This window comes from Xenopus laevis, chromosome 5L (genome assembly GCF_017654675.1).
Source record: "Xenopus laevis strain J_2021 chromosome 5L, Xenopus_laevis_v10.1, whole genome shotgun sequence".
NCBI classification, from domain to species: Eukaryota; Metazoa; Chordata; class Amphibia; order Anura; family Pipidae; genus Xenopus; species Xenopus laevis.
The window spans coordinates 168,877,043-168,903,983 of NC_054379.1; the positions used below are offsets into that span (position 1 = coordinate 168,877,043).

At 41.0% G+C, this 26,941-nt stretch overlaps 1 protein-coding gene across 2 annotated transcripts in view; it reads right to left on the minus strand.

Moving 5' to 3' along the window:
• LOC108716290 (scavenger receptor class A member 5) overlaps positions 1 to 26,941 on the minus strand; it is a 124,722-nt gene that overhangs the window by 38,292 nt on the left and 59,489 nt on the right. For both annotated transcript variants that reach the window (XM_041563654.1, XM_041563653.1), the window contains exons 4-6: positions 24,272 to 24,946; positions 6,395 to 6,475; positions 2,414 to 2,512 (exon numbers count right to left, since the gene is read on the minus strand). In XM_041563654.1, coding sequence (XP_041419588.1) covers positions 2,414 to 2,512; positions 6,395 to 6,475; positions 24,272 to 24,946 — 855 coding nt within the window. The remainder of the gene's footprint in view (positions 1 to 2,413; positions 2,513 to 6,394; positions 6,476 to 24,271; positions 24,947 to 26,941) is intronic.

The window sequence follows — 26,941 nt, forward strand, 5'->3', positions numbered from 1 at the left end:
AAAACAAGTCTATTCAGTTTGAATAATAATAAATGTTTCCTCTCGCTTGTTGCCTTCTCCCTTCCTAAAGGTAAGGTGTAACTTAGATATGCAAGAACTACAGGCCATACACAATGTAATGAATCAGGACCATCTGAACACAATGACTCAATTCTTACTTCAAAATAAAGTCCTGCTGAAGCCAATAAAGGCAAGGACCAGGCTCCCCCGGTCTCCTAACTGAAGAAGAAAAAAGTAGCACTCTACAACTTGATGCGGTGTACACAAAGGTACCTCCAAATTTTTATTGATGCAAAGTCCAACCTAAATATTAAAGTATATTTGCAAAATAAAACAGTTGATGTAGATGGTGGTGGCATGTGGGATAGAACATCCAAGATACTAATCCATTCTGACAACACACATGTTCCTAAAGAACAAATAATCAAACATAGAAGATTTTTGGATGAGATGTTAAAGGATAAACAGTGAGCAAGAAACAACATGTCACCATGACAAGTTATTTAAAGCACAAATAACTGATGCCCCTAACGGAAGACCTCACTTAGGTCATAGTAATATAAACGTTTTGGCTCAGAAATCTAAACCAAATTCCAGCCTCGATGAAGTCAAATTCCTGGCTACCAAGAAATCTTGGCTGGGCAATCTGTTTTTAGGTCATTTTTGCTAATTTCCATAAAAACAAGCTTATTTTAAGAAACGGCATAGCCTGTTCCTGAAATGGGAAGTGCAAATGGGGATAAGTAAGGATCCGAAGACAGAGAGAGAGAAGAGTAATAGTATAGTATAGCACTAAAAATGTCAATATCACTTAGCTAAACCTAATACATCATTTTCTGTCATTTTTCTGTAGATTGGTAGATAATACCAATACCAAATTCATTGCATGTAAGGCAGGGGTGCCCCAAAGGTAGATGGGGATCTATCAGTAGACCTTTAGTTGGTGGAGCTCGGTAGAGCTCAAGACACTGTCAACAAAGGCTTTTCTAAATCACCCTCCTGTCTCAGGCTTTTCATTCAGATATTTATTATTAAGGTTACATGAGAAATAGTTATTTGTTAAATATAGCAATTTACATTTTCTCATATATCAATATTTAAGTAATAGTTTCCATGGAACAGAATGCTAACTATGCTTTTATGGATGTAGATCATATTGGCACAACATCACTAAAAGTAGACCTCGCATTAGTAAAGTGTGGGCACTCCTGATGTAAGGTTTCTGAACAATGGCTATTTGTGGTCATAGATATTCCTGGAGCCCCAATCTGAAGGCCATTACAGTTTAGATTTGTGGAGAATGCCTATGTCCTTTCCAAGATATTCCTGGATCCACAGCCTGAAGCCTCTTTGGAGTTAGTATTGAGAATGTTTAATTGCTCTCCTTGATATACTACACCTGGATCCACTGCCTGAAAGCTTTAGAGTTGGCTATTTACTCTTTACTTTAGAGAACTGCTATTTACTCTTTACTTTAGAGAACAGCTACAGTATTTACTCTATGAGATACTCATACACTGTGGATGTGTAATGCCTGGCTTAGAATTATTGTTCCTCTCAATGTGATTGGCAGCATTGCATACAAGACAAGCAGTTTTGGGGGACTCAATGGATGTCTATAGTGCTGCACTCTTTGCCTTACATTAGATTCTAAATTTGGTTCAAGGTGTCCAGTTCACTAACATAAACCAGGGTCAGGGGGCAAGTGCTTAATGTATGGATACCTTCCAACAGCTCTTCCTCTGCCCATAGTAAATGAGCCCCATTATCTGCCTGTGTGGGAAGCATTTGATGGCTACAATATACTTCTCACCTCGTGAGGCAACTTCGGGTGACTTCGGAAAACAAAGTGCTCCGAGTGACATCCCGCTGGCGATTTACATTCTAGCCAGTGAAAGGCAGTTCAGAGAGATTAGTCACCCCGAAAAAGAGATTTGTCACCGGGCGACTAATCTGAGCGTGTGCCCTGGCCCTTATGGATTAGAGAATGGGGGGTCCAACAGTTGATGAAATTCTATCAAATTCCATTTCAGATTCGACAATTACTATTCTGAGGACTGAAAAAACAATAAGGTCTAATTTTGCCATAATCAGAGAATGATGAGAATGAATTCCAGACAGCATTCAGCTGATATCTGCTTGGATCAAGATCTTTCCATTGTTGACAGAGAAAGGGATGCTATTATTATATTGAAGCCAGACGTTCCATTGAGATAAATACCAGCAGCCACTCAGTGTCAGTTCTAAAGCAGCCTGGGCCATTCCACTTAGAAATGAGTCCAATGAGGACATATTTTTAATGAAATATTAAATGATGATGATGATGATGAACCCACCCTTCTTCCAGTGCCGTAGGCCATGCTTTTATACTAGACACAGGGAATCCTATACTAAGCTTCAACACATTTATTACCTTTGAATCCACGTAATCCCATAATTCCAGGTGCGCCAATGTCTCCTTGATCTCCTTTGAGCCCAGGTAATCCCACTGGACCAGGTGCTCCTGGATGGCCTAGAAGAAACACACTAGACAATGTAAATTGGACATTTGACCAGGTCTAATAACCAATAGCAACATACAAATATCTGGTCTTGTTATTCAGACTTGACTTCACCTTTTAAAAATAATGCATAAAATACTGTGTCATACCTAGTATTTTAAAGTTGTTCTTGTGTAATTATGGAGAGGGTTGGAACTTTTTTCTTGTGTAAAACCACCTACTATTGTAATCTTTACCTACAGCTCACAAAGCTTTAAAGCATGTCTAGCTATCCATGGCCATAGCTATCAACTGCTCTGTGACACAGTTTAGTTCATGTTCCAGCATGAAGATGCACTTGAGACACAAGATTTACCCTTTCTGTAAGTATAATGTCTGGAAATTGCCATGTTTGAAGCTCTTAGAGTAGACTTGTTGGATCAGTTGGATCTACTCTTAAGTCAGATGCTATATGTTAGACAATAGACCCAACGTATTTGAGTTCTCTCTCAGCTCCAGGCCAGTTAGAGAGAGATGCCTTTGCATGAGGGTAGATTTGTACTTAGCTGAGCCTCTCCTGCTATTACTGGAATCTCACAATGAATCACCAGATGCTCCTTGGTACATTCCCTAGTTTGTTTCTGATTTTTATTACAGGATCTTGTGCTTTAGGGCATGGAGAGGCAGCCTACGATGCTTTGGCTATGGTGTGGTTACAGGTCCCTCAGCAACAGAACTTGGGTGGCATGCTGGTAGCTATTGTTGTAGCAGCCAGAGAACTAATAATTGCCACATGCCATCAGAACTTTAATTCCCAGAATTTTCTTTAGCATACCAATGGGTTAGCCTGAGAACAAACTATTCATACAAGTAGCCCTTTCCTAAAAATAATAAAATACCAGTCTCTTTACCACTGTGTTAAACTTTGGCAGGGTTTTGAATTGGGAACCTCCTGTTTACTCGCTGCTCTGTCTGTACCATGGGCTCCTCCACCTACATTCCCTATGACATTCATGCAGCTGAATTGGTTATTTAAGGTCAACTAATTAAAGTCAGCGGTGTCCTATTCAAGCTCTTCCCATATGTCATCTCCTTGCCTGAACATTAAGATATTTATGACTACTGTAGCTTGCCTCTAGCTCCATCGTGTCCTTGTTATCACCCTCCCTTGTGTTGGTACTGTTCTTGCTCCAGGCAACTTCCTTTTCCAATCTTTTTACTGCTGCGTCCATCTTTGATCCTGTTCTGTCCCACTCTAGTCTGCCCAGTTTCTTTCCAAACAGTTCCTTGCCTGAAAGACTCCCCATTATCCTATCCCCTTATCATTGGGGATTTCCCCTTAAATCTCTGACACATTGGCACTGGCCGGTATCAGTGGTTTGACGGTTTCGCAGTGTTGTTCCACTTTGAGACACAGAAATTTCAAGGTACTTGCACCAACTGACTAATGTTCAACTGCCATGTACTCTGGCACCCCCCTCATCAACACCCTGTAGCCAGAAAGTAAGTAAATGTAACTGCTGGGTAAAAATGGTGCATTGTAGGTAACAAGCATGGCAAATTTCTCTGTACCTGTAGCGTTATTCACTCAGCACTGCTTTGGTAAATAAGCCCTAGAAAAGAGGCTGCCTTTGCTGGGTCACCGATACTATCACTCCCATTAGCTTCTCCAAGGCACATTCTCTGGGCAGGAAAGAGGCCAGTTGAGCACAGGGAGGATAAATAATTTATGTCTGTGCAGAGAATCAGATCTGGATTATTATCCACCAATCACTCACATGTGGAAGTACTTTAGGGATTACAGTCATTGTTCTAATGTGCAAAATATGAAAATAGAGGGGTGGGTAATGCACCAGCCGTTCTGTAATGGAACAGGTTTGACAGATGGAGGGGATTTGCTGAGTTCAGAATGGTAATAAGGTTACTAATACAACTTTACAATTGACTGGCGATTATTCACTTCACCCTAATAAAGGCTTTGATGTTGGTTCTGAAATAAATAAAGACTGAATAGTTGTCTAAATAGGCATGACTGTCCAGCTCCCCCACCATCACTGGGCCCCACCAGCACCACTTATATATAGGAAAATGTGTAATAGGGACCATAGCAGAACAAGATCAGCAGTAGAGCAAGAGAGGGAGGGAAACTCATGACAGCAGGACAATATAGAGACAGTAGTGCAAGATGCAGAAAGTAGAAGAAGATGAAGGTGGTAGCGCAAAGTAGGGATGGCACAGTAAAATAGAAACAGTAGGGCATGATGTCAACACTAGGACAAAATAGAAACAGTAGGGCATGATGTCAATACTAGGACAAAATAGAAACAGTAGGGCATGATGTCAACCCTGGGACAAAATAGAAACAGTAGGGCATGATGTCAATACTAGGACAAAATAGAAACAGTAGGGCATGATGTCAATACTAGGACAACATAGAAACAGTAGGGCATGATGTCAATACTAGGACAACATAGAAACAGTAGGGCATGATGTCAATACTAGGACAACATAGAAACAGTAGGGCATGATGTCAATACTAGGACAACATAGAAACAGTAGGGCATGATGTCAACAATAGGACATAATAGAAATAGTGGAGCAGGATGGTGTCAGTTAAACACAGTAAAAAAAGAAAATGACAAAAAGACAAGATGGAGACAGTAGAGTAAAAAGAAAATGTATACATATCTTTATGTAATGGTGCCCTAAATTAATTTTTCACCAAAGATTGCTGTGCCTAGTACCACGATTGTGAAATTTTAACACAATATCCACATTGTTATGCAATTTTCCAGCACTCAGAGTTTCTTCTAAACTGATACTTTTCCAGACAGGCCCATGTCAACCCGACTTCTCCTTTCCATTTATAGACCCGTGCCGACCCGCCCCTGCCAATAACATCACAAAAGTGACGGCGCAGGGCAGGACAAGCCTATAAAACAGGAAGTTGGAAGCCAGAAGTCTACGGTTGCGCGTGGGGAGAGCAGGCAGAAGAGCTCAAACCTTCCCACGACCCACAAGAGGAGCAGTGAGGTTGGCCCTAACCCACTTGACCTGTGGGTCACCCCGCATGTCCTGCTGGTATCAGGTCAGCCTAACTAACTCCTAACTCATGACAATGTTGGTTCCATGGAGACAAGTTAACAAAGATAAGGGGCAGGAGTTGCTTTATGAAAAAGAGGTAGACCTAGCATCCCCTTATTTGCAGACTGTGTGATCCTGGGAATTTGGGAATTTGGGAAAATATATTATCTTAATTAGTTTTTATTTCTCTTTAATTGGCCAAGAGGAGGTGCTGCACTGATTTTCTCAACTTTCTGGAGGATCTCTTCCTCCTAATCCCATCCCCTATAGAGTCTCCTGATGTGGCCTGTGGCAGATCTTGTTCCTTCTACCAAGAAATTGTATTTCTTTATTTATACAGTATATAACACTGATCTTATAAATAAAGACATCAATCAAAGAAGAGGTGAGTAGGCTTATAGGCAAGTGAGGCTCCTATGGGCTACAGCAGTGATCCCCAACCAGTAGCTCGTGAGCAACATGTTGCTCTCCAACCATTTGGATGTTGCTCCCAGTGGCCTCAAAGCAGGTGCTTATTTTTGAATTCCAGGCTTGGAGGCAAGTTTTAGTTGCATAAAAACCAGGTGCACTGCCAAACAGAGTCTCAATGTAGGTTGACAATCCACATAGGGGCTACTAAATGGCCAATCACAACACTTATTTGGCACCCTAGGAAAGTTTTTCATGCTAGTGTTGCTCCCCAACTCCTTTTACTTCTGAATGTTGCTCACGGGTTCTAAAGGTTGGGGATCCCTGGGCTACAGGAAGCTGCTAGTTGGTAAAATGCAACATTAACTAAACAGCAGGGTGATGATCTTCACTGTCATTTAAATGCTGATTGTAAAATGTACCTTGTAATCCAGGTAGGCCCGGTACTCCAGGTACACCTTCCATTCCTTCATGGCCTTGATCTCCCTTGGGCCCAGGGGGACCTGAAAATAATTAAATATACATTGAATTTAGAGAGTTTGTACCATGACCATGAGAAGATTGGTGAGGATCACCAGTACAATATATTGTATAAAGAAGCTGTGCCTGATTCACTTCACTCACTGTGTAGGTTATACATATAGTAAAAGGCACTTGGCTCCCTATTTTAAAATCACATAAAGAGCAAATACAGTTATTTCTACACCTAAAATAGATATCAGAGTACACAGGTTGTGACCATAAGTACCCCAGCAGCATTAGAACAAAACCAACCCGATTCCCAAATACATGTGTCACACCTTAAGTCTCAACCCCTTCTTCTTTTAGATTGTAAGCTCTTTTGGGCAGGGCCTTCTTCACCTTTTGTATCATTTACTGGTCGCTATGTATGTAATTCTGTATGTTCTTTGTATAAACCCATTTATTGTACAGCACTGTGGTATATGTTGGCACTCTAAAAATACACAATAATACATGGGTAAAGTTATCCACACTATGTCTAATAAAAGATGGATTGTGGTTCCTACGGGCCAATGAATAGCTCACACAGGATGAAAATTTCCAATGAACACTAGATGTAAAACTATAGACAGAGAATAGAGAACTGGAAAGATATTATTACAAAGAGTGGTATTTGCTTGGCTGGAGCTGGACTGGTTGACATACAGGGCCTGCAGGCAAGATGGTAGGGCCGTAGGGCTGAATATATATGATTATGAGGTTGACAGCGCTATATAAATAAATGATGATGATGATGATGATGAGGTCTTTATTCAGCAGCATAAGAAACAAGAATTAAAGGTGCTGAAAGCGAGCCCCACAAGCTACTCAACGGTGTATGTCCAACCAATTGGAGAAGATACCTCCTATGTTTTAATGAAATAGTTTCCCGCCCTCCATTGATCTTAATAAGGCCTCTCAAAGGGGAGGGACTACTATCATCTTTCCAGTGAGGCTTCTTTACCTCTATTTGCAACTAAGTAGTCTACGGTTCCAACAGTCCTCTTTGGACACCAACATCTCCCTAAGGAAAGTTGTCTCGTTCTGACATCCAAAGAGAATGTCTGCTCCACCTCTTCCTCCTTTCTTTACTGGAAAAGTACCTCTTATGGGGTAGCACCCTATCTCGCAACTGGACAAATGATGTAGACAGTGCTATACAAAGATCAAAAATTGTGTTATATAAAACACAAAAACTATAAACATGAAATGGATGCCAAGAAAATGGCTATGGTCCAAAGTACAAAGAGTAAGGGACACTCAACCAATTCCCTTAGAGGCCAATGAAAGTGCACAGTCCCACGGTTTACTCTACCAATGTCACCTTCTGCCTGGTCCACATGATGCTGAAGGAACCATGTATATACAGTATATATATATATATATATATATATATATATATATATATATATATATATATATATATATATATATATATATATATAGTTAAGGTAAGGCTCTATACATGGAATAATTGGGTGCAGTTCATACAAAAAATGGTATTTGCATATATACTGGCACTTTAAGAAGCAGAGGGACTGCAGGTTATTTAGGATGAATGTATCTGCTGTACTTCAATGTGCAGCCGTATTCTAACTGACTTTGTATTTCAGTTCTGATTAGTGGAACACTCACTAAACAAGTGTTTTTATAACAGAAATCTCTGCACGTTGCGTTTTAATTTGAACAAAATAAATGAATATTCTTGGCTCGCTAATTGTGCTAATTAGATCTGTGGGACACATTTATGAAGTCAGTCGGGTAATTGCCCCGCTGCTCTGACCCAAGAAGGAATTAGAATCGTTTCTGTTTTTATTATTGGCCAAGAAAATCTTATGAGAAAAACTCGCGTCTGACTGGGCCCCCCAATGAGAACCCACAGTTTAAATCATCTTTAAATCAGAAATAATAATAAATAAATATGGACTGGAAACCAGTACTGAGCAATTCTATGCAGTAGCTACATTATGTTAGGATATAGAAGCATGGGGGGAACATTGACTGGGGACAGGAAGGGTCAGACTGGCCAAGACTTGTAAATGTTTAGCTGGGAGTGCGGGGTATGAAGGGGTTAATTAGAAAACATGCTTTGCAGGGAGTTGGGGGTTGGCTAAAGTTTGAGTCAGGAGTTGGGGAGTAGCAGGAATTAATAAGGGGCTTAGAAGCAGAGCTCTTATTATTCCAGTGGTACTGAGAGAGCAGCATAGTCTTTACTTATGGACAGACGGTGGGATTAAAGGAAAACTATACCCCCCAAACAATGTAGGTCTCTATTAAAAGATACTGAGTAAAACATGTGTAAAACTTTTTCATAATAATATACTTTTTTAGTAGTATGTGCCATTGGGTAATCATAAATAGAAAATTGCCATTTTAAAAAATAAGGGCCACCCCCTGAGATCGTAAGATTCACTGTGCACACATACAAACCACATGTAAGGTCACATGAGCCAATTAACAGACAGAGTTCTGCCTTTTGCTTCCTCACTTCTTCCTGTTACAGTTAGTGTTGTAGTATTTCTGGTCAGGTGATCTCTGAGGCAGCACAGATAGAGTCACGAAATGGTGGTTCAAGGCAAGAGATGTAAAAGGGTAATATTTATGTAAATATATATTCCAGTTTGGTAAGAGTCTTTAATATGTCATTCAATTTGATATAAACTATCTGTTGCTTAAGTATTCATTTTGGGGGTATAGTTTTCCTTTAAAGCAGTTGGGGCTTCGCAGCAATGTCACAGGTGGGGCCTGTGCTCCAGTTTTATGCATAAGGCTACTGATGGCTCTGCTGGGGCTCAAACCCAGGACCTCCTGGTTGTTGGCTGCCGTCCCTAACTTGTAGGCCAGGAGAGCAGCCAGCAAGTTCTCATCTCCTTTTCAAAGAAGAACCAGAGGTTGCGGCGCACTCCTGGAGCCAAGGATCGCTCAGTTCAATGTAAGGTTAAAACATCCGAATTTAATAGTTACATTCAATTAAAAGGACAAAGTAGCCCAAGTTCTCATTTCCCTTCCACGTATTTCCCTGGTTGTGTGTAGTTACACTTCCAACAGTTTTATCGGTTGTGTCAGCCAATCAGGGCGGACTCTGCCCTATATAAGCCCAGTCCCCCTCACTTCCTGTGCCTGAGCATTGGCGTCTGCTTCCTGAGCACTGTGATTCCTCCCTGGCTCTTCCTTTCTCTGGCTCCACCTTGTCTTGTTCCTGACCTGTTCCCTACTCATGGTCTGCTCACTCCTATTCTTGCTTCATTCCAATCCAGTCCTGTTCCAGTCACCAATTCTTTACCTGCACCGTAACTATCCTGTTTCTTCACATGCACCATCCCTATCCTACTAGACCCTGACTCTTGGATCTTGTTAGTATAGATACCATCTCTCCCTACTATACCTGCTATCTCACAGTCACACTCCCTTCCCAGAGACTATTATCCACTGTTACTATAGACACCATCTCTCCCTACTATACCTGCTATCCCACAGTCACACTCCCTTCCCAGAGACTATTATCCCACTGTTACTATAGGCACCATCTCTCCCTACTATACCTGCTATCCCACAGTCACACTCCCTTCCCAGAGACTATTATCCCACTGTTACTATAGACACCATCTCTCCCTACTATACCTGCTATCCCACAGTCACACACCCTTCCCAGAGACTATTATCCACTGTTACTATAGACACCATCTCTCCCTACTATACCTGCTATCCCACAGTCACACTCCCTTCCCAGAGACTATTATCCCACTGTTACTATAGGCATCATCTCTCCCTACTATACCTGCTATCCCACAGTCACACTCCCTTCCCAGAGACTATGACCCACTGTTACTATAGGCACCATCTCTCCCTACTATACCTGCTATCCCACAGTCACACTCCCTTCCCAGAGACTATTATCCACTGTTACTATAGACACATCTCTCCCTACTATACCTGCTATCCCACAGTCACACTCCCTTCCCAGAGACTATTATCCACTGTTACTATAGACACCATCTCTCCCTACTATACCTGCTAACATGTTTTTACATATGCCAATTAATCTAGCCTGGCGTGATTTAGAAATACAATGTATGACACTGACATCTGTGATGCTCAATGGCACATTTCTTACTTTGTTGACCCTTGACATTGACCACCCTCTTCTTCTTTGTTTATAAATATGACTAAATAATGGGTATTTTAGACTTTGTAAACATATGAATCTCTAATATCAGCTCTGTGTTTTAGGGTGGGAAAGGAAGGCCATTGGACCTAGAATCATCTGGGATTCGAGCCACAATAGCAGGTCCTTGGCTTAAGGATTCACCACTCATCTAATTCATTAAAGGGACTTATTGAGGAAAACAAACTACCCAAAAAACTGTTTTGTGGAGTAATTATTATATATATACATCAGAGATGTCCAGTCTCACTTTCTCCAACTTTAATTGTAATACAACTCGTGTTGCTGTTTGAACATCCATGAATGACCCCAGGCAAAGACCTTATCACCATATGATGGAAACATTGCAGTTCATGTATAAAAGTAACTTTGCTTTTCCTCGATGCTGTGATGTATTTTGGGAATGAATCTGTGTGTTTTGGTGGTGGGAGACAAAACCTGTCAACATTTAGGAACATGTCAACATTACACGGATCTCTCTGGCAGAACATTCTAACCGCAGGGTGGATTCTATAGGTCAAGAGAAGGACATCTCATGCGTATAATATAAAGAACACGTCATATTAATTATCCTTATTGCTCATGATGTCCTGCCCACTGGGGATGGCTTGGCAAGAACAGATCCAGTATTTAGCTTCTATCAGTGGTTCAGATGATCTGGTTTATAGAAAGTTTAGTGTTTTCATGACATTTCTCCTAAATGTGTCCATTATTAGAGATTGAATGAATTTTATTGAGCTTCCCAGCCTGACTCTTTTCATTTAAAGTACATATTCACACAAAGATCAGCCCCAACAGGAGTAGAAAGTGTTGGGAAATACAAGACATCAATGGGTTGCAAATATTGGAGAATCCAGAGATATTTCCAACATTTTGTTGCATTTATGGGATTTTTAATGAAATTATATATCTGTCAAAGCAGAAACCTGTGTTAGTTAATGAGAATTGCGTTTGATTACTTTGACCCTTGAAACCCAAAACTGCAGATCAAGTTAAACCCTATCCTTGTATGGAAGGGTGTCTGCAGCCGGTGCAATACTTTTCAGTAGCAGGAAGAAAGCTGGGGAAGGGGGAGCTGTGATTGGCTGTGAAAGGGCTATAGGAAAGGTTTGGAACATGGAAAGCAATGACAAGTACAGTTGTAAAGAAGTTAGTAGGTGCTGCATCTGCCCTCACCCTTATCAGTATACTAAAGACATTTGGATATGTAGGATACATTTGGAATTGCATTATCTCATGCCTAGTGAAGAGGTTATCAAAACGAGTTTATACCATCATCTCAAAAATACAAACTGCCCGCTCTCCGTCACGTTCTTGCGAAGACTACGGCCAATGAATTGAGCCTTAAATGGTGATGTCATAGGGCCACCTTGACTCTTGGACTTAATTCTAAGGAATAATACAAAGATTGCTTTAGCAAATATGGCTGGGGAAAGGCTCTGGGTGCATTTTGGAGGAAACTACTTAGTAATTATATTATGGGGGTTTAAAATAATGAACGATCACTTTCCTTCAAGGTGGACAGAAATGGATAAGCTTTGTGTTCATTGTTCCATAGTCAATGTTCCTTGTGGATCTTTTCCCAGTAGTATCAGGCTCTGCAACTGCGGCATAAGATACAATTCCTGATAGGGGTCATCAAGCAAACTCTTCTGAAACCAACTTTAGGACAATCTATTGCTAATCCATGTCTTCTGCAGTTACCTATAGGGGTATCAATGCACAATATCCAGGCCCGGATTTGTGGAAAGGCCACCTAGGCCCGGGCCTAGAGCGGCAGCATGCTGCCCAACCACACCCACATTAGTTCAAAAACACTAGGGATGTGCTGGAGATACAATAATTTTTTAATCCCCATTGCTCCGGTCCAGATGATGAAAATTTGCACGAATAAAGGGGAGGGGACAGGGGCAACAAACGGCAGTGGGCCTAGGGGCGCCCACTATGTAAATCCAGCCCTGACAATATCTGGTGACCACATTAAACCAAACAATAAAGCTCAGTGCCATGGACCAGAAAGAAAAGTGGATCAATACAGATCACAAAGGGGGAAATGTGTTTGTTGTGCAGAAATCCTTAAACTGAACCTCGGTGGCAAAGATGAATTCTCAAACTTATGCTGACACAGCATTGAATACCAAAGATATGTGAAATATTTTGTAACTTTATAATCTCCAGGAGGAAATGCCTTCTAGCTCAGCATATATAAGAGATAATATGAAATAGATCCAGGCCCAAGTCTAAAACAATATTCACATGGGAGCACTAAAGGGCAAACATTCCATGTAGGAAATAAGGAGCCACAAATCTCACTAGAAATAAAATGAAACATCTCAGGTTAACAAGTATATGCATTGTGGCCTGGCAATGAAAGGGAAATGAGTGAAACATAAATAAGCAATAAGTTCAATAGTTTATCCTTGTCAAAAGGGATTCTGAGAGGAACACAAGACCTTCTATAGTTTGGCTGTACCGCATCTCGTTTGCATGCCAGCTCTTGCGAATAGGGGCAACAGGGATCCTAGGGCAAAATAGACTATGGTGATACCCATTACTTAACGTGAAGTTGGAATATATGGCCTTAACTATGTTGCCGAAGCCCAACTTCCCCAGGCCTTCAGTACAAGGGCTAGTCTGTGGTTCACAAAAAATACCTTTCCCATCTTATAGATGGAACGGGCTTCAATAACTTATAAGGTTCTTATAACTCAACTGGTTGCTGTGTCATGCAGTTACATAGCACAAACAGGGCAACTAAGATCCTCTCTGGGTGCTCCATAGCAAAACATAGACAGCAGGGGTCCCCAACTTTTTTTTACCTGTGAGCCACATTTAAATGTAAAGAATTGGGGAGCAACACAAGTATGAAACAAGTTCCTGGGGGTGCCAAATAAGGGCTGTGATAAGCTATTTAGTAGCCCCTATGCAGACTGCCACCTACAGGAGGCTCTGTTTGGAAAAACACCTGGTTTTTATACAACCAAAACTTGCCTCCAAGCAAAGAATTGAAAGATAAACCCCTGCTTTGAGACCACTCAGAGCAACATCCAAGAGGTTCATGAGCAACATGTTACTTATGAGCCACTGGTTGGGGACCACTGTTCTAGAGCTATGAGACTACAGCCAGAACCATATTAATAAAGGTTTGGGGGGCCAAGGAGTTTAGGGGGGCAGTGGGGTTCCATATTGCTATAAAATATCAATATATATGTTACTGAGGCTTCAGGATTATCAAATATTAAACAAGTCCTACAAATAAGCCAAGGTCAATGAGCCCCTTGCAGGAATCATTAGTTGATATGGAAATGTTGTCAGTGTTCTTATTACTGTACTAAATACTAAATGTTCCAAATAAATATTAATCATTGCAAACAGCTGCAGTTTTTCATGCTTTTATACATCTGCGGGGTGGGACTGATCTACTGTGTGAGACCAAGTGTCTTCTGCACACTCTGCACACTCCGAAATCCCATTATTTTCACTGGGGAAAACAATTCAATCATCTTTCATATAAAATTGTCAGCCCTGGTGCTTTCAATACACAGGACATACTCATCACCCCCTGTCACCTGTCAGACACCCTAAATGGCCACAATATTTAGGATTATTTATGGTATGGGCATGTGCTTTACTCCCAGGGCTGAGCTCAATGGCAATATCAACCTTAAATAGGCAATAAATACAATTTTTGTTGCAATTATGGGACCAATTAGATGACCCCATAAGTCAGGTTAATACCAGGGAGATATAATAAACAATCTCAGAAGTGCTGGAGAAAAACACGGCAGTAATATTTGAGAAAAGGCTTCTGTTGTCAGCAGAACCCAGTGCCTTCACCCTGTTGGGGCCTTGTGCAACTTGCCAAATGGCTCCCACAAGAAATAATGGAGCCAACAAACTAGTATAAGGAAAAATGTACCCAGGGACTATCTATTAGTAAATACTCTGATCTCACGATCTAACCTGCAATGGGTTGAAGTTCCTCCTGATTAAATTAACCCAGGGGCATCTACCATTAAGTCCTCAGGATTCTGATAGGACACCTATTCCTTAATGTCATCTGTGCATATCTGCTCTTCACTAGGGAAGGATTAGGACTGGGATAACCCACAATGAGCCCTGTGACCAAAACAGGTGGTAATTAAGTCTATGTACCTTTTCATGTTCCAAACTGGGGACTCAAAGCAGCTACAGTATTCCCTCTGCATTCCTTCAACAAGCGCCCCATACACAAATGTGTAGCTTCAACAAATACAAAATGAATAGAGCATTATACTCTTTGTCCATATGCAAGACCCTACGGTAGGGATAGTTATCCTTTAGCAGCCCCCCACTATCTGCTCAGCTTGGGAAGAACAGTGAGACATGTTGCTGAAGGTTCCCCAGCCCTACACCTATTAGTAGATTTGGGGATATAAGAAATGTACCTTCAAAATATCCCAAGAATGATTCCTCATATACATGACTGGAGTATTTTTCAAGCGGTATTGAGCGCCACTAATACCATATTGTAGGCAAGTGTTTTGGAAGCCAGTTAATGAGTCTGCCACTGTGATGGATTTAGCAGCACTCAAGCTGGGCTGTGCCCAATGTCTGGAGAAGTTGCTAAGCTAAAGTAAATATAAGGCAATATTTTGCAATCCAGCAGGAAGTGGATTCATGAATGGTTGACTTAGCTACCATAACATTGTGTGAATGTGGGTCAGTCCCATTGCCAGCTTTCTATTTACTTTGAGAGGGTTGCTCCCTTGTTTCTGCTGTTCTGATCCACCTTATGAATATCCAATAGGCTGAAGTGAAATTGGGAAATGTTTGAGAAAGTAGCATTCTCCTTCCCTTTAAACTCAGTGGGAGAACTTCTCCACTTCCAACGTAATAATATAAATATCAAGAGCTCCAGCTAATTAAAGTCAAGAGACTGAGCCAAGAGCGGGTCATGTTACTTCCCAGACTCCTCGTAACCTGACAACATATGGGTCCCATGAACTGACGTGTGCAACAAAGTCCCATTCCTCTCAGCAGAGGGCAATGTCCCTCCTGTCAACTTCTCATTCTTCCCTCGGCCACAGACGAAGAGCTGAAGATTAATAGGAATTTGGTGGATTTACTGAGTAAAGTAATTGACTTTTAATTTCACGGCATGGGGAGGTTTGTCCATCTGTATGTTAGAGAGGGAAGGAGTCACGGGGGGAGACAAAGTTCAGATCTGGAGCAACTTATGGTTCTGTTTGTTTTACTGCATTCAATAAACAATTGTGAATTCTATGGTTTTAATAAAGTCCAGCAGCAACGATTCTTCTATTCATCAGGGCATGAGGTACGAGAGAGATATATACGGCAGTCATATCATTAGAAGCCTAGAACTACTTTATCCTCCCATATTATACAGTTCTGCATATGGGATTGTGTGCTTGCCTCTTTAAATATTTACTTAAATAGTTTTACTTGGGGGTGCAAAAAGTTCTTCTATCTACTTAACTGAGCCGGAGAAAACTGCTCCGACCCGGGGTTATTCCAGCGAGTACTATGAATCAATCGTCTTCTTGCTTCTTCTTTCTTCAGATTTCCTGGGGAAGACACATGTGCCTAACTTTTGGCACCCCCAAGTATAACATGCCTTTCCTTCTCCTTAAATCTAAAATCTAATTTTGTGCTCATGGGGCCCCTTGAAGGTCTTGGGCTCAGACACAGTCACTAGCCTCACAGTTGTTTTACCCCTGACATATATAATTATGCAAATACCTTGGAAAAATTTGACTGGGAAAAATAATGGAAGAAAATATCTGATTGGGCACATCCCTTTCTGCAAAAGATTATCACTGGATGAACATGATGCAAGGCAACCTCATGTCATCTACCTGACTAGGAGGCTGATCACGTGTTGGATTTGGGCCTTTACTGGTCAATTTGTCCCACCATGTGTCACCCACTGCAAAAAGATTGAAGATTAGTGGAGGAACTATACATCTACACTATTCACCAGCAAGCTTCTTATCTGGCCCTTGGTATTGCAGTGGTGGATCATACTATTTGTGGTAAGCTTAAGGTGTGCACTGTGTCATCCCCTCCCAAGCACCCCTTGGTTTGGCCCATCCTTTCTCTATTTCATGGTGATAAAGTTTCAGTGGGATGTGTAGCCTGGGCTTGGGTTCCCCAAGTGTCCATGAAACTCCATTGCATGTGATATTATTAATTTATTTGGAGAAGTGTCAACATTAACACTTAATATTAATGCAGCCTCCAGATATTACTTTATTTAAACTCTCAACGTCCCCCGAAGGGCAACTTTAATGGCAGATTAATATATTTCCCTTCCTCATCACCTTCCTCAAATTGATTCATTTAAAATGTGTGAAATAAAAAAATATCAGTTTCTTATTGGATGCACTTTCTTTCTAGAGCTGAACATGCCCCACTGACTTACTCATAAATTTCCTTTATTGTCTATAAATATAAATCGTCTGTATTAATAAATCAAACAAGGGTTAAAAGAGGCCAGAGCTTCAAAGAGTCTTTCTGGCTAGTGGCCAGATTGTGAGTTCTTTGCACTGTAGGGCTCGGCCCTGTCCCTCACAATTAGTCATTTGTCAAGCTGGTTCTATCTGTCATAGAGATCTGGTTTTGGTTTCCCCAGAATAACAGAATTCACTAAAGTAAAGGAACACTGCACCTACAAATTGAATCTGGATTATATAAAGAGCCAGTAGCAAACCTCACTGATACATATGCAAAAAGGCTTTCCAGTAAATTGCTGATGGTATTTCTCCACAACTCTTATTAAACACACTGCTCAGCTCTCGGCCAGTGATTTAAGGGTGCATACAATAAGTCTGATCACATATTAACTGCAGTTAATTGACAGGAGAAGGCTGCTAACAAATTCTACTGTATGGTGGCACAGAGGACAGAAAAGGCTGCTGTCCAGGGTGCTGGGCTTGATCAGAACACTCAATATAGGGGTCAATATTATTATTATTATTATTAACATGTATTTATATAGCGCCAATGTGTAGGCTTCACAAAGCAGAGGATATATCAAGAAAAGTGAAACAATATAGAGAATTAGAGAGGGCAAAGTCTTCAATGATTACTCAACAAATCCAGTTCCTCTAGACTTACTTCTACTAGATATATACAAAGTAGAACACAGAGAGACAGTAAGGCAAAATGAGAATAGTAGAGGGAGCTTGTGACAGTAAAGAAAGGAGGAGGCAGTAGCGCAAGAAGGCTACTTACAGTAAAACAAAATGGAGTCACTAGGACAAGATGGAAACAGAAGCAGTAGATGGAACCAATAGGACAAGATGGCGCCAGTAGGACAAGATGGAGACAGAAGGGCAAGCTGAAGAGAGTAGGGCAAGATGGAGACAGAAGGGCAAGATGAATAGAGTAGGGCAAGAAGGAGACAGAAGGCAAGATGAAGAGAGTAGAGCAAGATGGAGACCAATGGGCAATATGAGGAGAGTAGGGCAAGATGAAGAGAGTAGGGCAAGATGGAGACAGAAGGGCAAGATGAATAGAGTAGGGCAAGAAGGAGACAGTAGGGCAAGATGAAGAGAGTAGAGCAAGATGGAGACCAATGGGCAATATGAGGAGAGTAGGGCAAGATGAAGAGAGTAGGGCAAGATGGAGACAGAAGGGCTAGATGAAGAGAGTAGGGCAAGATGGAGACAGTAGAACAAGATGAAGAGAGTAGGCCAAGATGGATACAGAAAGGCATGATGAAGAGAGTAGGGCAAGATGGAGACAGTAGGACAAAATGGGAATAGTAGTTGGTAGTTGAAGGGCATGACAGAGACAGTAAGCCTTTGGATGCAGCTTTTTGGTTGTTGAAGTACAAGTTCTTAACACCCAGCAACAAAGACATCAACACAACTCCACTGAGAGGACCCCAGGGAGGCATCACAGTAACTAGGTCACCTTATAGGGGATGTATTTAAATCATCACCCTAAAAGGTTCATCACAAGGAAATATTATCCTTAGCATCACATTATTTAGGTATCTAAGGGAAAGTGTTTCACATGTGGGCAGCAGCTTGTGCTAGTAGTGCTGATGGCCAGCTCATTTCCTTGATGTTATCATTGCTAAAAATGACTTTATCCGGCAAGTTGTTCTGTTCAACCATTTACCTTATGTGACCCTGTGAAACACATGACAACCAGTTGCCAATGCGTCTCTATACATTACTCTTACTGCTGCACTTGATAGACCGCCACGCACAGCATGTGTTTCACGCCTAGGGTCATTTATTTGTATTCAGTGAATCTGCTGTCAGGTTTTCTTCATGGAGATCAATATCAATCTTGGCAGAGTGTCTGGAATGGGGAAAACAAGTCCCATTGGTCTGAGTGACAAGTACCAGACCTGAAAGCAGTTAAAGGGAAAGAATTCCTATCTATACGGAGTGTTTGACCTCTAGTTATTTCTCTTTAACTGAAGCGTTAGGGTAGAACTGCTGCCAACTTGTTTCCCTCTTAGACAATATGATATAAATGTAAAGCTTATTGTCTGCCCAGAACTTTCCTACGCTTTATATTTGTATTTCTACATATAGGTAGGAGCAGCCATATTGTTTATATATATATATATATATGAGTATTGACACTACTTCCTGCTTTACCGCTCTCTAACTCTGAGTTAGTCAGTGACTATAAGGGGGGCCACATGGGACATAACTGTTCAGTGAGTTTGTAATTGATCCTCAGCATTCAGCTCAGATTCAAAAGCAACAGTTACGTGTCCCCCCTCTCAAGTCTCTGATTGGTTACTGCCTGGTAACCAATAAGAACGCTGAAAAGCAGGAAGTAGTGTTCTAGCTATTATATTAGACATCCAGTCACTCCAGCCTCCACCCAGTTTTTATTTTTATACTGCACTGTTCCTTTAATAATTCAGAGGTGTTGGATCTTAGGGCAGCTGCACTCTAACAACCCCGTGAACACTTTAGACTGCTAAAAACAGAACATATTCAGCTGAATCAGCACAGTTATTTGCTTGTCTTTAATTTAATGGGATTTAAGTTTACAATGTATTTAACGTCCATCTTACATAGTAGTGGGATCACTTACTGGTCTCCAAATGTAGCAAAGAATTCAATCAAAACGGAGCAACGGGAAGCCAAAATTCATAGATTAAAAGGTGAAATTTATTGCATAATCTTTAAAAGTCATAATCGCTTGCCTCAAACATCCCGTGGGCTGGAAGCTTAACGCGTTTCGTGGCTCCCTGCCTCTTCCTCAGAAGCTAATTGCAGCCTACTTCTAATTGCCCTTAAAAGAGGTACAAACTCCTCCCATAAAACACAGTAACCCTTGAAGTTGCCTATAGAATAATCACATCCACATAACCCTTAAATAGCAGAAAAGCAACTACTGTTAAAAATGTATAAAACAAATAAATACATAAGCTTTGAAAGTGCATATAATAAGAGCAATGACATATTAATAATACCAATAACAATCACAGATAATAGAAATGACATAGTCTAACTATGACACTAAGGGGCAAATGTACTTACCTCTGTTGCGCCAGCGTTGGCTTCGCCTCACTTCGCCAGGTGTAGATTCGCCAGGGCTGCGCAAACGAAGACCCGAAGTTGCACACAAGTTTCTGATCATTTGAGAAGTTGCGCTAGCAATATTAAAGTCTGGCGCAAGAAGTAACGTTCACGAAAATTCGCAAGTTAGTGAATTAGCGTAGGTACGTCCCTTCGTCAGAGCGCAACTTTGCTTGGCGTAAGGGTGCGAAGTAGCGCTAGAGTAGGTCTACTTCGCTAGCGAATTTATGCCAGCGCCCGTTAGTAAATCGGTGAAGTGACAAAATGGCATCTCGCTAGCCTTAGCCACTTCGCCCTTTAGTAGATTTGCCCCATAGACTTGGTAGTTGTTATCTTAAAGCAACAATATATATAAGTAATTCCCCTTCTAATGATACATAGTAGCTAATCTAGTAATATGTTACAGTTCACTGAATCACGGAAACCCCTCCCATAAAAATTTTTTATGGGAGGGGTTTGTACCGCTATTAACGGCAATTAGAAGGACAGTAGGCTGCAATTAGCTTCTGAGGAAGTGGCAGGTAGCCACGAAACGCGTTAAGATTGCCGCCCACATGATGTTTGAGGCATACAATTGTGACTTTTAAAGATTATGCAATAAATGTCACCTTTTAATCTATGAATTTTGGCTTCCCAGTGCTCTGTTCTGATTGAATTATTTGCTACAATTTATTTATCACCTTAAGTAAAGGCAACAGCACAGGAGATGATTTTTGTGTCAAATAAAATAAAACAACCTCTATGGAAATCAACTGATATTTATACCACCATGTTTTCTGCCACAAATTACCTGACACACACTTTCAGGTGTGGGAAGTAGAGGGCCATTGTGGAGTGTGGAGGGTCACTGTGAAAGTGGAGGGTGATTGGGGACAGTAGAGGACAACTGAGCTAAACAGAGGACCACTGTGGGAAGTAGATGATGAATATGGAAAGTGAAGGGTCATTGTGAAATGTGGAAAGTGGGGGTTCACTGTGGAAATGGGTGGGCCACAGTGGAAATTGGAGGGTCATTTTGGAAAGTGGTGGGCGATTGTGGGACGGGTAGTGTGATTGTGGGAAAAGGAGGGCGATTATGAGACCTTGATGGCTATTGTGGAAAGTGAAGGGTGATTGTGGGACATGGAGGGCCATTCTGGAAAGTGGATGGTGACTGTGGAAAGTGGAGATCATTGTAAGAATTAGAGGTGTTAAATAGATTGATATTGTTTGAAGTGCAGGGTGATTGTGGGAAGTGGAGGGCCATTCAGGAAAGTGGATGGTGATTATGAGAAGGTCCACAGTGAAAATTGGAGGGCTGTTGTGTGAAGTGGAGAGTGATTGTGGGAAGTGGAGGGTTGTTGTGGGAAGTGGAGAGTGATTGTGGGAAGTGGAGGGTGATCATGTGTTGGGAAAGTAGAGGGTGAATATGGGAAGTGGAGAGCCATTGTGAATGTTCTAAAATACAGCAATCAAACTGCCCTGAGACTGAGTTAATAATGGGCGGGATTTGTCATTGCCAAGAGCAAATAATCTTGTGTGAGTCTGGTGTAAAAGAATTGAAACTCTCAAGGGAAGGTAGACGCCAAGTTTCTTTAATGAATAACTAATGAGCTCAGATGTTTGTTGCCTTATAATCATATCAAACTGTTGTTACAGCCAACCCCAATCTATTTTGGGAAACGTGCAATCGTAATAAATAACACGTCACTGTAAGTGCATGATCCATTACACTGGATATAATTTCATCCTTATTTTCTTCTTAAACTGCAGAGTAAACAAAGTGCCAGGTATTTCCTAATAAACAACATTTCTCAGAAACCATCATTGGAACAAGAAGCCTTCAGACCAACATGAATCAACACTTTTGAGGCCATGCTGGATTTATTGGCCTCATTTATATAAATGTTTCCAGAACCTGTTATTAAAAGATTGCTTCAGCGCTATAAAAAGTTCCATCATCTGTCTGATTTTCTATCTCTTCGTATAATGCCAAATCTCTTATAAGTGGTTCAGGCCTGGAAAAGAGACTCCTCTTCAGTGTATCCCAGACACATCTCCTATTGTGGATTGGCTTAGCCTAGTCATTGTCCCCTCTTTATTATTATTTATTGTTTCTCAAAGTCATAACCTTCCTACTGTATCATAAAACCCTAAAAAGAAGCCACTACAATATGTGGCCTGGTTCCCTCTAGGTCATCACCAGTCAGAAGCAGACACAGATAAAATATTATAAGAAAATCTTCAGCAGGGACATCCAGTTGAGAAACGCTATATAACTATAAGTATCTGCGTGCTGCATCTAAAAAGTCACCCACTCAGATGGAACCCTCACTGAGTTCAAAACTGTATTCAAAACCTTCAAAAACATTCCCATGTGCAATGTCAAGTGCTGGTATAAGTGGTGGTGGTATAAAGGCCAGCATCATGGACTCTGTAGTGGAAATGTGTGACAAATTACATATGACCACCTGGACTTATGATGAAAGCTGTGGGTTGAGCAGATGTCAGGAGAACACTACCTGCCTTGATGCATGTTAACTTTAACATTTAGTGGAGGAGGAATAACGATCTGGTGCTGTTTCCATGGTTCCACGGTTTGGACCCCTGGTTCTTGTGATAACTTAAGTCTAAAGGGTACAATGACCTTCCTGACAATTCCTTCTTCCTACAGTTTGCGGAAGGACCGTCCTTGTTTCAGCACAACAATGCACCCATGCACAAAGCCAGTTCCAATGAGAATGGATTTGCTGAGACAGAAGTGGGAGAACCTAACTGCACAGACCTTAACCCAACCAAATTAATGGGAACCCCAACTGTCAGGTTCGATCCCCAACATTAGTGCCCAACCTCACTAATGCTTTTGTGGCTGAATGGAAGAAAATCCCACCAACAATGTTCCAACATCTGGATGGATCTTTCCTTGAAGATTAGGGGCTGTTATAGCAGCAATGGGAGGGGAAATTTCAAATGAATTAGTTTAGACACGGGCAGGTGTCCAAATATTCTGTCCACATGCCATGTCTACCATAAAACCACTTTCCATGTGGTTTGCACCATGTTCCAGGAATATGCCAATTTATAGTGGTCTTTTATGACACTATAGAGGACCCAATGACACTATAGAGGACAATATGTGTATGCATGTGAATATGAGGCCCATTCCTGATGATATCCCTGCTATAGGATCTGTGTATATTTTACATTTAAACAAATCTGGCAGAATCCTTCTTCCACATAAACATCACCTCAGGCATCAGCAATGAGAGAATTCACCCAGATATATTGATGGGTCTATTCAAAGATAACAAAGTCTGATGTTTAAAGTTCCAATACAAACATGAAACCAATAATGTAAATTCACACTGCAAAGATCTGTTCTATGTAATTAGGGGTATTGTGGTAGCATTGACTAAAATACAGTAGTAGCAAGACACACCTAGATACAACACTCCCTCTGGATTTCAAGGTAATACTCATATCAATGAGAGACGGAGCAAATGGGGCAGTGTATTCTCAAAGAGGCATCATCAGCATCAGGTATAATTACCTTCAGTGCAGAATTAGGTAGGGCAAGGGGAGAATCCCCGGGTCAATTCTCTACAAGAAAAGACAGGAAAGAAGTCCCACACCTCACTGATTTATCTCATGCTGGGACAAGCATAGGAATTTTACTATAGAACATCAACAACATTAACACGTCAACATCAACAAAATCAAATGACTCCCTGTACATGCCTAAGCTACTCAATGGATGTTCTGCAAAGTCTACAAAGACCACTGTGTTTTAGTGCAAGTGGTAAACAGTAAATGGCCCCAGCTTCATTCTCATATTAAAAGAAAAGTCCTGTATTTATTTTCAGGTTGGTGCTTTCTGGAAACTATGGAGGTGCCCTCCTTCCCACTCCCATACATTACCTAAATTGTGCGTCTTTCAGATGTGCAAATTACATGAGCAGCAGACATGGGCCACAATGCCATCCTATCCCTAACGCCTGCCCTATGGCTGCTGCCTGGTTGCTAGGTACTATTCATGTTCCACATTGACCTATAATATGGAATTGATATATATATATTGTTCCTGGTGAAGAACCTACCTCTTATGACAGTAATATTTTTTAAGGTGATTGACTGTTCCCAGTCTTTAAGCCTCAGATCTTCTGTCACATTGTTCAGTAGAGCCATCTCGTGCTTTAACTGTTGCTCCATAACAATATGTAGAAGCCTCATGTGCCTCGTTTCCTCTGACACATTGTTTATGAGACCCTGAAGATCTTGAATCCTTGTATGATGAATTCCTATATCATAGGTAAAAGTTGCATTGACTGCATTTAGCGTCCCCAATATTTCACTTATTTGGTAATTAAGTCCCTCAGCTTTTGAAGACATCTCCTTCAATAAAGTGTCATGATGGTTCCACATGTACCTACTGCTGTTAAAATCTGTTGAGAGACGATAAACCTCTGACTGGTGAGAGTCACTTAAATGGTTGAGATTGGCACCGAGGTTTGTGGTAATTGTATCAGTTTTGGTGGCCATGTCTTGAAGGCTTTGAAGATTCTCTTCTAATTTATGGAGAGATTCAGTGAGTTGGAGAAGTGAGTCGGAATGGTTCTGGAACAGATCCTGCAGCTTCCAAACATGTTCCATGAAGTCTCCCTTGAAGGAGAGCTGCATCAGCTTGAACTGGAGGTCTCGGTAGCTTTCATTTAAACGATTCACGTTGCTGGTTAGAACTTTTACATCCTCAGGAGAACTCTGGGGTCTTGAAACTGGAAGAAGTAGAAAAAGAGAATGAATGGTATCTTTTCTGCACTGACCTTCCATAGACTAACAACCTGCGGCCAAAAAATGGGGCTTTACAAAACAAAAATACAAAAGACCGAGCAATTGGACAGCAATGCTTGGGCACCTTACTAAATAGGGGAGTTGCTCATTGAGCCTCAAATATAAAACTGCTATAAACACTTGACAAATATTGATATAGGTATGTATATTTGTATATTCTCATTGTCATGTGTTGACTTCTCAGTAACAAAGAGTTCAGGGGAATATAAGAAAAGCTCAAATTACTTTTTGTTTTGTTTTTTTGCAAGGAGCCAGAAAATACAATTTATTTTAGAACAGCTGTCCACTCATCTCCCTCTATTGTTCAATCCTGAACCGGACACAATTACAGAGAGTCCTGCATTTTATTTACATGGGATTCTTCCAGTGATTTCCTGGGCAGATGTGATGGTAAATGAAAATAAAGGTTTAAAGTCAATTGGAAACATACAGTTCCGAGGAGGTCGCATTTCAAGCTAAAAGTCAAACAAACAATCTTGATCCAGTTGTATAAACCCAACCCTTCTTTTCCTTCACCTCAAAGTGGTTTAGGGACTTGTTCTAATACCATAAACGGTATTTAATTATGACTGTGTGCATTTGTTATGTAATGTTTTACTACAAGATGAGTAACATGTTTCCATTTAATTCTCAACCTGTGCTGTGAGAATCCAGTAAGTATAATTTGTGTGGCCTCCCCTATATAAAGGAGACCACATGGACACTATGTAAGGATATATATGATATAGGTAAAGTGGCCACATAATACAATATCACAATCATTTACCCCTATTTAAGAGAATTGTAATAATAATTTACATTGCACACATGTCCCACACTTGAATATTCCATCTTTTCCCATGAACATAAACCTCACTTGTTTTGGCAATGGAAGTTCAGCCCTTACCAATTTGTTCATCAATGCGCAGGGCCTCCTCAAGGTGAGGCGATACAAGAGATTTTTTGAGTAATTGAAAATGAATTACAAATTCAGGCACTTGTTTTGGCCCATTTGCATATAGATTGTATACATTCATTCTGCATGATGGGGAAATGGAGGCCATAAATGGGCTTAGCTGGGGAAGAAGGACTGTTGCCTAAACTGCCCCATTTTTTTAATATTTAAATAGTGGGAGAGACATGTTAAGCTTGAGGCCATCAGCAGTGGAGCCTGATACCCTGACACCACATTAATCTTGAACCAAAGCTGGAGGACTGCAGGTTGGACCTTTCCGACAAATTCTAAATATCCAGAGGTTCTGCATCACAGTCCCATCTCCTCTAACCTCAAACTTATAAGACTTTCACAAAAGCAACAAATTATTATTTTCAGTCTCTCCAGTGCAGTTAACACTCTGGTGCTCTCAGCTGTAAGACTGGCCAAAAATTAGCATTTTTGGATGAGCAGTTTGATCACCTTCTTCTTACTCTACTTCCTGAACATCTAGACATTTAAGTGGCCCAGGGGGCAGTTTCACCACCCTATCCTATGCTTCTATCTGATCTCAGTTTATCTGTCCCAACAGAAATCTGATGATGTCCCTTTCAGGTGAAAGACTAGGACATCTGCAGATGATAAAGAGCACATTCCTCCTTCACTTACAACTCACATACGACTACTTGGCTCTTGACCCAATCGGTTGTATCTGTTTGGCATTTGGATACCAAATTTAGTTCCAGTTGTTTCCATAGACTTCAATGGAGTTTTCACGGGATAAACCGTGAGATAATTTTTTCTGAATTGAATTGCATCTCAAATTAAATCTCGTCCATGACTTTTCATGTGATAAACCCGTTTCTCACTGAATTGAATCTTGCCCATGGATTTAAAGAGAAAGCTCTGGATTGCACACATCGCCCCATTATCTGTGTTCCCAGCATGCATCAAGCTATTCCGTGCATATGTTATGAAAATGCCACACTGGTACATTAAGGGGGCT